Raw genomic sequence first — 14,026 nt, 5'->3', positions numbered from 1 at the left:
TTCAAGTTAGGCGCCCTTTGCTCGAACGAAAGAGGGGTCTTTGCCGGGACCGATGCTAGTAGTTAGATTAAATATTTAAAAAGTCTTAAATAGAAGCCAAATCCAATTGAGAAGAGGCAAGCACGGTGATATCCATCGAAGGGATCTCGGTCGAGAAGCGGCCCAGGTAAAGCCAGATTTCAAAGGTAGAATGTATTGGTGGCACATCGACCTAGAATAAGGGCTCCAGTCCACGATTCCTGGATTCCAACCTTTCAAAGGCAAAGGAAGTCTCAAGCTATAAAAGTAGGCCTGCCATCGATGCTAAGAGATAGACGAGCTACCATAGATCCCTCACTGACGAATAGCATACTTTCCTTTTAGAATATCCCTTGAATAAGCGGATGAACCACTTGAACCTCCTATTTCATTGAATCCGCTACCATCTCTACAAAGCCCCGAAAGCTTATAGGATCTCTAGGATGTAGAGAAAGGGCCTATGATGGAATCGTTGAATCTCAGCAACGCGGTGAAAGATCTAAAAGAGGTGGATGATCCCAAGTATTGCAAACATCACCGCATCGTCAGTCACCCTACAACAAGATGCTTCATCTTAAAAGAGAAGATCATGACGTTGGTGGGAGATGGAAAGATCATCATTGACGCTAATGACACGGCCGAAGCAAACCATGCTAGTGCTAAAATCAATCACAAGAAGAGATCAACGTAATAGTCTTCTCCAAGGTTCTCTAACAAGCAAGGAGAGATCCACGAGACGTTCTTCCTCAAGATCAATCTGAAGTGCTGATGGAAGTTCATTGAAAATTCAACACATCACAAGGAACTCCTTTCGTTCGAGAAATACACTACGTTGTCCCTCGAATTGAAGAAAACAAGAAGGAGTGATCAAGAGAAGTCCCTCGTGATCAATCCAAAGCGCTACTAACTCTTCTTGACGATCAAGTAAATCACAAGGAGGTCCAAATCATCCTGCGCTCGAGAAATACGCTGCTTTAGCCCTCGAATCAAGGAAAACAAATTAGAGTCAAGAATCAGGGGATACACAGAGTTATACTTACAAGTCTTATTAAAAAAAATTCTTTACATTTGTTTCGTGATTGCAGTTATTAATTTTCATACACGAAATTTTTTGCGAACAGTAAGCTAATCAAATCAATATGACTGGTGGAATTAGTATTGTAGCTATTGGTTGGTAAGCTTGCAATCAAGTTATTGCTATCTTACGAGCAACTTGCTATACTCTATTAGTGCCTCTCTTTGGTCTATTATAAGCAACCGAGCGGAAGTAGGTTTCTCTCTTTATATTTACTTAATATGCAAACTCGCTCCAAACCGAGTCGGTGTTGGGGTTGGGTTGGTTGATCGCCCAAAAAATGATTCTTATCCCATCCGTCAGGTTTGTATGTACCCACGCTCCTGTTTATTATTTTCTAGAACCTCAGGAACTATCCTTTCCGGCTGCTCCCTCCCCCTGGCTTTGCCCTTGGGTTTGTCAACCAACCTGGCATTTTCAGACCGGGGCGCCTCGACGATGATGTAGTCATAGTAGTCCTCTAATGGGAAATCTGTTAAGATCCTCCCATGATTCATGGAACCATTCCTTCGCGTATCGTAGCTTAGGATTCCTGCTATTGCTATTGTTTAGGGGCGTCAAGACCGGGTTCCTACTTTTTCTTTTTGAGAAAGAAGAGGTTACTGGACAAACGAAAGAGATGCCGAAAGAGCAGATGCTTTTATTTGAAACAAAAGCATTAGCCGAGACATACCTCCCGCTAAAGAACACTATTGACAATGGGGTCCGGGAGGCCCTCAAAAAAAGCAATAGAGCAAGAAAGAAAGAAAGAAAGAAAGGATCAAAACATCACGGGCCTTACGCAAAAGAAGAGAGAGGATAGCCAAAATTGTATTGAGGCCGCAGCAGCAAGAAAACAACAAGAGCACATCTTCCTAAACAAAGCAGCCTTCAGCAGGAGCTTCTTGTTTTGTTGCGGTCTGACTATAATAGTATTAATTTGATACATTTGTCTAAGTCTCCCTTGGCTTATCGAATCAGAGTATGCCCATTTTTCCTTTGGTGCCTCCTAGTAGAGAAAGACTAAATTTTTCGATGCGGATTAAAAGGAAGCTGGGGATGGATATAGATCCTTCCGCCCATCCGGAGTGTTGGAAATATAATACTATTTTTTGTATTTTTGATTTCCCGATCAATGGAAGTAATCTTCTCCGGCATAAGGATCTCCTCACAGCAATCTCCACTATGATAGAAACTGACAATGAGTTTACGGGCTTCATTTTTTTTTTTTTTTTTTGACAAAGTAATAATTTAGTAATTACTGTGCATGGTGTGTACAAAGTCCACAATAAGGAAATCTTTTAAAGAAACTGTAGATCTTTCATGTGTTCTTAATTAGTAACTAATACTCAATAATATTAATCGGCAAATACAGGACAAGCAATGAAGTTTCTCAGAGTTCCCAAGCATGCATTACTAATATATTCACCTCAAAAATCATTTTCACCTTATTTTCCAAACATAGTTTTCAACACTTGCAGTTTTCGTAGTAACCTAGTCTGAAAATAGTTGGTAAATAGTCAACCTTGAAATGCGTTTGCTGGGGCAAAAAAAAGAGAGAATAGCAGGACTAGAAGAAACAGCAAAGTTCCCAAACTACTTTCGTATGGTAATTGGTGAGTACCTCCGGTTAATCTGAGATGAATTTAAATGGAGTAACATAATATGTGAGAATTCATATAACCGATCTCAATTTATTTGGAACCGAGAGGTGGTTGTTAAACGTCTCCGGCTTGTTTTACAGCAGCAGCAGCAATCGCATCTCCAACCGAGTGCAATATTGGGAGAGAACACACACACACACACACACACACACACAGAGAGAGAGAGAGAGAGGGAGGGAGAGAGAGAGAGAGTTGCGATGAAGACCCTAGAAAGAATTGCGATGAAGACCATTTATTTAGCTAGTAAGATGTGCACGTTTAATCCCATTAATGAACCTCATAGTTCACTTTCAATGTTGAGATCACATAAACAGATACATATTTTTGCAATGTAAAATGTTCATGAACTAACAAACAACCTGAGTTTCATAGCTTGAAAACTATTTCAAGCTGAAATGCGAGCACAAGCTCAGCTCAACTCGCTCAATAAACGAGCTTGAGCTGAAGTTCTGTTCACAAACAGACCGACTCATTTACACTCCTATACATAACTGGTATAATCCATCCCCTGTATAAAACTGCACACGAAAGTTCCCTTAATAAGAGAGTGAAAAGGTTAGTAAATCTTTTGCTGGTGAATAGTAGAGGCTGCGTTCACCAGATTTTGGTTTATATGATACACATCAATCAGAATTGTCACAAATTTGCCGATTCCTATTATGAATAGGTATCTTCATCTTCTGAGTCTTCTTTGATGCTTCCAACCCGAGTCTAACGTCAGACGAGGCTGCATGCCACGAAGCTAACAAGAGGCTGCATGTGACGAGGTGATAATAATGAAGTGTTTGGTCCATGTCATCCTATTTTACCAAGAAATGACTGCAAGAAATTTAGATGTAATGTTAGACTATAGCACTAACAAGAGAGTATTGAGAAATAAAAAATGTACATGAACACGAAGAAGCAAAACTGCAGCCACAAAAATAAGTAGTCACAAGGATGCCTCTGAGAAAGGAAGGAAATACAAATGGAACCAACTGCTTTGACTGGATTAGGAGTCTAAGATCACAAGACATGCTATGTAGACAAAAGTGAAACTTTCATTGGATTCTAAGACTACTGATGAATTCCAGAGGTGGCCTGCGTAGCGACAATTTACACAAAGTCATTGACCCAATGCCTCCGGGAATACAAAGTATTTCCTACTGAAGAAAAGGAAGTTATTTTCGAGAAAGATTTACCTTTTTTTTTTGTTAGAGTTCCATTTTTATAAGTAGTGCTTCCAAATCCAAACTTAGGCTTCTTCTCTGCCGGATTTAATATCTGGAAAGAGCACATCAGTGTCTCATCCACACTCATCATAGCACCAGCATTGTCAAACTCTCCACAATAATTAGGGGCTGAGAAAATAGTCACTAGCTGTCTGTTAGCAAAAAATTCATATCCATCTTCCACAACCTACATTAAGTACAAATAAACCATAAAATTTTAAGAAACAAAATTCTGAAAAGAAAAGGAAGGAAAAAGCAACAACTGGAAGCACTCAGTTTCTGAACCTGGTGGGCACGGCAAATGAGATCAAGATCTTGCTTCTGAAGAAATTCTGTCACCTTATCTGGGCCAAAGGTATAGGAAACGCCCCTATCGCTCCTTCCCCACCCTTTAACATCTCTACTAGGATCTGACCATAAAAGATCACAAAGGAGTCCAGCTTCTGGAACATCAGTTGGTCGGCGCAGGTTCCTTATCTGATCCAGATGATAAAGCTCGGGGGAGAGTCCGCCATGCATGCACAATATCTTTTCATCAATCAGAGCTGCCACAGGCATGCAGTTAAAGCAATCTGTGAATATCTTCCACAGCCGAACATTGAACCTTCGTTTACACTCATCATAGAATCCATATATACGATTCACAGAAGCACATTCATGATTTCCCCTCAAAAGGAAAAAGTTCTCCCGATACTTTATTTTATATGCAAGCATAAGGCATATTGTTTCCAGACTCTGCTTCCCACGATCCACATAATCGCCCAAGAATAGGTAATTGGATCTTGGAGGAAATCCACCATATTCGAATAGCCTCAGTAGATCAGAATACTGACCATGGATATCCCCTAGCCAAGCATGGCACAATGAAAAGAATTAGATAAGAAGTTATGTTTTCTTCCAGAAAAAAAAGAGAGAGAAATAGCAAGCAATGCTTTAACATATATTTTAATCTTTTAAGGGGTTACAACCAAATATTGATCCCCCAAAACTGACAATGAGAAGCAAAGACACGAGGGCAACTTGGAAAATAGAACTATACCAAAATTAACAACAAAATTGAATAAATGGGGAAAAAATGGCAATCAGGATACATGCACACCTTGAAGCAAAGAATACACTGAGCTTAGATCTTCTGAGAGAGCGCTTTCAGTCAAACGAAATGTACAAAAGTGCAGAGTGTAAGTGACTTGTGAGTGCTGAACCGATGCTTTTACAACCAAATTTAATTGGATATGGGATGTAAATATGGATGATGCAACTTACGAGAAAATTCTTGATGTTACACTGCTAACCAACTTTTCTTGTTGAGGAAGGATTTACAAGGTTTTCCACTAGGAGGAAGATAATGAGAAAAAGGAAAGCGGATAATTAAAACTCTAATAGTTTCTTTATGCCATGAAAACCCGCTTGGCCACCATTTGGAATAGTAAATTCACTAGTTTTTCAGTTTCAGCCAGTCTTGTCGTAGCTACCAAAAAGGTATGACCTAAACCAGCAAGGTGGCTGGTTCTTGTATCAAGAGGTCCAAGCTTGACTGTACTTCTACGGAATAGATTATATTTGGATAATATTTGGTTGATCTTAAGAATTCCTGCTGAGTAGGTACTAGAAATACTTAGGTGTGGAAACGGATGCAGTTAAACTCTCTTGTGGAAAGGGAGGACAACTCAATCATAAGATGCTAGTAATTTCAGATTTTCATGTCATTACCCACCCAAACAAGTTAACCACCCCCCCCCCTCCAAAAGCTACTCTTTAACAGTTAACTAAAAATGCGCATTGATAGTTGAATTTCAAATCATTGTTAACAACCAGTTTGCCAAATTTACCAACACCATTGGTCCGTTGATCAGCTCATCTATGCACTTGTCTAACCAATCTCATATTATCAAAATCAAAATGCTCCGAAGAAATGTGTGCCCCACTAAATCTCACCAAAGGTTAACTTATATTTTAAAACTGACCAAACACACCAAACCAAACGGAATCACATAAAACCCGCGCTTTTTAATATTACTTGATTTTGATCTAAGTTGCTCCGACATGGCAGTTTAGGTGCCGCACCCGTGTCGACACGACACTAGTATGGATATGGTATCCGTACCGGATTTGGTCAAACAATTTTGGGTACTTGGACCATGACGGATGGAAAACTTCGAGACGAGATATAATTTGATTACCGATATCAAAATCAAAACTACGGTAAATTTGAAGAAAATAGCATACCTTATCTAGGAAATCAATTCTTGATTTATCTACAACTTGAGAATAAAAGAGAAATTTACACTTTATAAGCTATACGAAAGTTTCCACAAAATTCTCATAATTTAGAGATATTTTTATATTTTTGAATTATTTTTAGCTGGATCCCCGCATCCGTATCCGTACTAGGATTCATATCCCCGAATCTTAGAATTTACATCTCGAAGGATCCGACCTTTAGGTCCGCACCCGTGTCTGAGCAACTTAGATTTTGGTATTCAAAAGTGGAAAGTGACAAGTCAGTTTGATATTGGCTTTGTAAAACCGTAATTTGGAAAATGTTAACATAGAAATATGTTCTTAATGACTTGCCAATTGCTAAGTTTATTTCTTCCTTTTTTATTTTTTATTTACTAAATTTTTTTGCTTACTGTTCAGTTTCGAACAAGTCAGGTAAAAATGCTCGGTCTTTTACTTCCATTTTCACAACACAAAAAGGGCAAAATCTCAGTTGAATAAATGCACTTAGAATATAAGATTAACAAATAACTAAAGATTGAAGTTGCATTTTCTTTGTTGAATTTAGTTGTTAATTTCTTGCACTACTGTTACTTATTTTCAACAGGAATGAGGATGTATAAGCTAATAATGGAAGACTTGTTTTCCAGAAAAACGTGCAAGCAAACCTAGAAGATACTGCTGGTTCATTCTACAACCGTAATAGGTGAAATTTCATGTTAACTAATAGAGTTTCTCGGTTTGCATGTTGGAATTTATGACAAACAACAAAACACTTTTATTAGTTTATGAACTGATGACAGGAAAATTGGTAAATCTCAAGATGACCGACAGCATTTACAACTCGATAAAAGCTTAACTAACAACGATTTAAGTTGGACTCCACATATTAATTGCATGCCCATCTAGAGAGACTGCATGCATTAAAAGGAAAGCTCAGTTTAATTAGGTAAGAGAATGAACCAATTAAGGACCCAAACAGTGGATCTTTAGTTTGAACAATGAGTTCCAGAATCGAGATTAAAGTCTAGGTTTGATCAGAGAAAAAAGGGGAGAGAGCTCAAGACTGTCTGGTGCAATATAGTTTATACGTGCCTGCATCCGATGGGGTAATATGGAAGGAAAGGAACTATCATAGTCTTGAAGTCTTTCACACACTCATTTCACAAATGTTTGAACTTCTTAGCTTTTTGGACTAACTTAATAGATGTATACAATCTAGATAGAGTTTTTGAGTTCCTTCACACGCTATTAGGAACTGCCTTCATCATTTGTAATCAAACAATTTTGTACATATCAGCACTCACTTAGTGCTAATTCAACAATACTATGATTACTTATCCAAAAAAATGGAGAGCAAAACGAGCAGAAAGAAAAGAAGAGTGGTGCATATTAATTGTCTTGCTCTATTGGGAAAAAAGAGGAGAATTGAAAGTCAAAGGGAACGCAGCAGCCATAATAGCATTTGAAAACCTTCTGAAATTAGATTGTAAGAGGTAGAGGATGCATTCTTTACATGAGTGAAGTAAATCAAGCAGTCTCTTGGTAAGCATCAACCTACCCTTGGACACCCTTCAATCTAGGGGTGTCAAATGGGTGGGGTGGGCTAATTTTGGGTGGATCAAAATGGCTTGAGTCAAAAGTTACTTGGGCTGGTAAAGATGGGCTAAAATTTGTAAAAATAGCACGGGCTAGCCAGTCTGAAAATTGGTCATTCAAAAATAGTCAGCGGTTGCAAAGTCATTGAAAAATAGCTACTATTTTGCTGCAATACGGAAAGTTCCAGCATAATATACTGGAGATCGGTGCATTGTGTATGAACTTCCAGCATATTATGCTGGAACTCCAATACGCGGAAAGTTCCAGTATAATATACTAGAGATATCCAATCTCCAGTATATTATGCTTGACCGATATATTATATTGGAGTTCCAGTATATTATACTGGAATTCCAGTATATTATACTGGAGTATCTTTCCGTATTTTGAACAATATTTTTGTTCAGATTTATCTTTACATGAAAGTGACTAAATTTCGATTACTTTTGAAACTGTGGCTATTTTCGAATGACCACTTGTAAATCTGGCTATTTTTGAATTTCTCCCCTAAAATTTGGGTCATAGTCCAACCCGCCCAACTCTAACCAAGCTTTAATTAATGTTTATTGTTTTCTTATGAATTTTTTAATTATCAAATACTTTTTCTTTTGTTATGGTCATATATAACATATCAAACAAAAATATAGTAATAATTTTAAAGATATTTTAGCAAACTTACTCATTGATTAATTTTGGGCTAAAAATCAGTCTATCTTTAAATGGGCTGAGATCAAAATGGGCTTAGTTTGACAAATGGGCGGGTGGCGAGTTGGGCAGATTAAATGAGTTTGGACTCAAATTGTCACCCCTGCTCTAACATAATCATGAATGAAATCAACAGAATCAACTTCAAGCATTAAACCTCAGGAGTCAACATTCAATATTGAAAGAAAAAAGAATCAAAGACGAAATCTTTATATAAAATAAAAGAAACCAACTTTAAGAATTGCAGCAACAAACTCAAACCCACTTCAGGGAAATCAACTTCCATTAAAAATTAAATTAAAGAACAGAGATTACATGAAAATTTTAAAAGGAGTGCATGTACCACAGATCTTGATAGGTGCATCAAGCTCAAGAAGATTAGGCTGTTGCAAGAAAATTTCTTTAGATTTGAGACAAAGGTGCCTGATTTCGAATTCAGATAGCTGCACTTGTTTCCCTGGTCTATGTCGAACTTCAATTAAACGGTTTATTATATCATCCAAATCTACTGAACCCATATCCCTCTTCCTCACTCTACTCTCTCTCTCTCTCTCTCTCTCTCTCTCTCTCTCTCTCTCTCTCTCTGTGTCAAGATTGATCAAGCAGAAGAAAGTTGACAGGTTTGAAACACCAATTTTTGTGAACACATTTACAAGACACGTGTACTTGTGACAGTTAAAAGAAAACTGGTAAAGTGTGTAGAACTGATTCGAGGATTATTATGGTGATGAAAAAGGAAGAAGAAAGTTGAGGAGAAGAAGTAGAGAATAAAGTGGAGTGGAATAGTGGATTGGCATCTTATTATTAGAGAAAAGAAAAGAAAGATAGATAGAGAGAGGGAATTAAAGTCAAAGAGGGAAATGGGATTAATGGTAATGGGTGGAGCTTGAAAATGGCTTTTTATGTGACAGAAAGAGTAGTGTATTATCTGTGTGGCAATGGCCAAAGAAAGTGAATTTGATGCCTGAATTAAGACAGCGACCCGCCTATATAAATATTACGGAGATGTGGTTGTGCAAATGTAACATTACAGCTACTATTATTGGGGATGACAACCTTGGAACAACGGTGAAGTGGTCTCGGTGTGATTTATATGTCATGCATTCGAGTTGTGGAATCAGTCATGTATCAAAGTAGGCTACTTACATTACATTTCTTGGGGGTGTGGCCCTTCCCTAACCCAGCGTGAATGCAGATGCTTTGGAGACTATTAATCCCCATATAATTATCGTTTGGTAGGAGGTATTAAAAAAAATAATGCAAGCATTAGCTCTATGCATTACTAATACATTGTTTGGTATATTTTTTCAACCGATGTATAATCATACTTGGTATTATCCTATGTATAAGTAATGCATAGAAAACCATGACATTAGTAATACCAAGGTCCAAGGCTATTAATGCATGCATTAGTATGGTTAAAGACAAAATTATCCTTAAAGTCTCTTAAAGCTAGAGAATATGGAGGGCATATTTGTAAACAACTATTTTTCTTAAAAATTATGTAATGCATTATAATTTTAATACACCACACCAAACAGTAAATAAAAAATAATATCTGCATAACTAATGTTTGCATTACTAATACATACATTACTAATATACCTTATTCCGCATTATTCTTATACACCCTATCAAACGACCCCATTAGTGTTAGCACCAACATTTACAGTCTAATAACATTAGTTGAAGTCTCTCGCAAAATAAATGTGTGCTTTCTTACTATCATCATTTTTCCTCTCCCAATCCCAATGTAATAAGTGGATTTTTTAAAGTAAAAGAATAGTGTACTGGTATTAATAATAGTGTACTCCATTTATTATGTGGAGATTGTATTAGTACAAAACCAAAACGTAATTTAATTTGGGAAATTTTTATAAAGCACTATCTTTTAGTGGTAATTTGTTATCTATAGATACCATTTGCTATATTACGGATTGATAGGCGTGAATTAAGGAAGTCCAGCTAATCATTTGTCGTATTCGAGTATATTCGACTGTATTCATGGCATGAAACATGGAATTACAGCTGGACAGATTATTGTAGTCGATTGTATTCACGGCGTGAAACAAGAGATTACACTTTTTTAAACGGAAAGTGAATCAATTAACATAATAGAATCCTAATATAACTCAACAAACTCAATTATAACACACAAATTTTGTATTTCCAGTTATAAAAAAGATTTCCAACCGAAAAATACCCCAAAAAACATAACAATCTTCATAAAAATTATATAATACATCTGAATACATAAATTATATTAATTAAAAAAAACATATGAATACATTCATGGCATATAGCGAGACAGTGAAATACAATAAAATACATAGAATACAGCGGGATATTATTATATATATTCAGCTATTATTTTGAGAACGGCTATACAATATCATTTTTTCTTAATATTATATCGAGATTCAATTTTTTAGTTCCTAAACCAAACAATCCTTTATATTATTGTATAATAATTGATTTTAAGTTTGGACCGTTTGATTACGAAATTGTTGTAGAATTATTTTATCTATCTTTTAAGTCGAGGCTCTAAAGAAAAAAAGAAAAGAACGAAGTAAATAAAATATAAATGACACTAACAAGTAAATAAAATCTTTTTCATATATACTAGTATTAGTACCCGTGTGATGTGCAGACAAATCATTTCAAATTGCGATGTAGGTTGTTTGAATTATGTGCAAATAACGTTAAAATACAATCTCTCAGATAAAATTATATAACTTGAGAATTTCATTATGAAGCAGGATATGAAATTATTGTTCAAATCCCGTAGTAGACAACCAATATTTTTAATATATATTTGTAGCAACTTAACCCTTTAATTATAGTACTTGCATTTTGTTCCGCTGTCAATATTAATGAATACAAAACATATCATATTTTGATATGTCTTGTTCGAGCATATTGAAACATATTATTTTAATAAAATTCCTACTCTCACTTTATGTTTATCTGGAAGTCAAATATGTCTTATTCATCACATTATTTTTACGTAAGTTCTTTTTTTTTGTTCTTTTCTTATAGTTATTGTATTATTTATCATTTAATATTATTATACTTTCATATAATTTTTATTAGCTTATAATTAAATTAATGTCTTGTTTATTATCCTTTTAATAGTATTTAATAAAAATAAATATTTTATTCTTGAAATTTGGTATATTTTTATGCTTTTATCCTCTTATTTATAATATTTTAATCATTTAAATTTATCAGTAATATTTTTAATGTAATTTAATTATTTTATTTTATCTATTTTTAAATTAATTTAAAGTATCGGCTATGGTATGGGGAAGGGGAGGTGAGATCTACTCATTGATTTTATATTAGATGAGCGGTCGTACTATGATCGTTCGGGAGACATGGGCTCAATGTCTTGACTTTAGGAATGATTGACTGTAAGCTAAGAATTATCTCAGGTTTTCCGTTAGTGCGCTCCGGAAAGAAGGAGAAAAGGCGAAAAAGCTCAAGTGATTTTCCCTTGACTCCTGTCAGACTAGGGAAGATAACTGCATAACCTAGGGAAGTATCCTCACAATGCCTCTATTTTATTTTATACATTCTCTTTCCCACTATAAATTTTAATTAGTTTTTATATTAGTGTTTTACCTATAACCAAAATAATGTCATATTTTGTTTTAAATTATAACTTTTAATTAGTCTAAAAATATTAATACATAAATTATTTGACTATTATGTTCCAAATGTATTTAATTATCTTATAATTAATTTTGTATTAGATACAGTTAAATTTTATTTCTTTTTATCTATAAGATACAATTTAATTTTTAACTTTTATTAATAAGATTACCAATATTAAAAATTTATTTTGTATTTTGAAAATTTATTTAATCATAGGAAAAAAAATTCTTAATCGTTTGAACACATTATTTCTAAATATTGTAGTAATATTTTTACTATCATTTTAGTTCTTTACGTAATATTTTCAAAAAAAAATTCTCATCTCAAATTCAAATAATTCATATAAGTCTATTTTCTAAACAGGACCGCATTTTTAAAACTTATGCTGCGCATTCAAACCCAAACTAACTGCACTCGATTTAGATATTAATCATAGAAAAATATTTTCTTAATTGTTTGAACATATTATATCTAAATATTGTAGTATTATTTTCAATGTTATTTTATTTCTTTACATAAATTTTCTTTCTTTTTAAGTTTTAAGATACAAATTTAATTTTTGTAAAATTGGCTATATTAGAAATTTATTTTGTAATTTAAAATTTTTATTTTTTTATTTTTCTTCAATTTCGTGATATTATCCTTAATTTGAGCATTCGCATCTTAGTTTTAAGAACTTTCTAATCTCAAATTTAAATAGTCTTTTTTTTTCATTTCTAATAATCTAACATAATTTTGATATTCTTTTTAATCTAATATATAGTCTTATTACGTTTTATGTGGCTTTTCATTAACTTGTAACTTTATTTAAATCATTATCAACTACCTTTCTTTAATAATATAAGATAAATATATAACTTTTAAATTATAAAATAAACATTTATTTTGTTTTAAAAATATTGCTCGAAAATTTTAATATTTTTAAGTATTGTATATTTAATTTATTTTATTTTCTAAACTTACAATTTATAAATGTCCTTGCATTAACTCTAATTTATTTTTATTGTTCAATATTTTTAGTTTTTAATTTTACTATTAGACTTGAGTTATGTAGACTTATATTATGACTTTATTATCATAATATGAAAAACAACTTTCCCATATCAAACTTAAATAACTTTTACCCTTTTTTCTATGATAAAAAACCTGAATTTTTATTTTTTTTCTCTATTTATTCTTTATTTTTGATTTTATATTATTCAATACCTAATATTATTACATTGTCATGTGAATTTTTATTAGCATGTTTAAATTTAATATCTATCTTTACCACACTCATTCTAATATAACATAGATAAAATTAAAAAACGTTCTCATCTCAAATTCAAATAATTTTTATCATTCTATTTTCTTAATTGGACCATACTTTCAAAAAATTATGTTATGCTTTCAAACTTAAACTAACCAAACTCAATTGAAATATTAATCATAGAAAAATATTTTCTTAATTGTTTGAATACATTATATCTAAATATTGTAGTAATATTTACGTATAAATTATTCGTTTCCACGATTTATCAATATTAATATGAATTTATTATTCTTGTTATTAAAATATCTTTTATTGATTATTTAATTTTTCTCTTACCTTATAAATAATTTGTATACTTTATGTAAGATCTTATTTTGCTAGTTGAATTTATTTAATTATTAAACTCAATAAATCTTTAATATCTTAAATAAATTTTAGTTTTATTTTATATTTTAACTTACTCCAAAGTATAAATAGGCACAGGTTATCTCAATTTACGTCTTTATATATTTTTATTTTTTTCTATTATAGTTTTAATTAATTTTTCACATCTATATTTCTAGTTAATATAAAAGAAAATCTATGAGTGGATCAATATATAGATATAAATATAGATATAGATATAGATACAAATATACATATAAAT

At 33.3% G+C, this 14,026-nt stretch overlaps 1 protein-coding gene across 1 annotated transcript; it reads right to left on the bottom strand.

Annotated features, from left to right (window-relative positions):
* Window positions 1-2,952: 2,952 nt before the first annotated feature.
* LOC104215368 (serine/threonine-protein phosphatase PP1 isozyme 2-like) lies at window positions 2,953-9,365 on the bottom strand. The gene is made up of 4 exons (XM_009765155.2): window positions 8,815-9,365; window positions 4,233-4,792; window positions 3,918-4,134; window positions 2,953-3,555 (listed from the first exon to the last, which is right to left on the bottom strand). The coding sequence occupies exons 1-4, from the start codon at window positions 8,987-8,989 to the stop codon at window positions 3,542-3,544; spliced, it is 966 nt and encodes a 321-aa protein (XP_009763457.1). The 5' UTR covers window positions 8,990-9,365; the 3' UTR covers window positions 2,953-3,541.
* Window positions 9,366-14,026: the final 4,661 nt, after the last annotated feature.

This window comes from Nicotiana sylvestris, chromosome 1 (genome assembly GCF_000393655.2).
Source record: "Nicotiana sylvestris chromosome 1, ASM39365v2, whole genome shotgun sequence".
NCBI lineage: Eukaryota > Viridiplantae > Streptophyta > Magnoliopsida > Solanales > Solanaceae > Nicotiana > Nicotiana sylvestris.
This window is presented reverse-complemented; position numbering and strand designations above follow the sequence as displayed.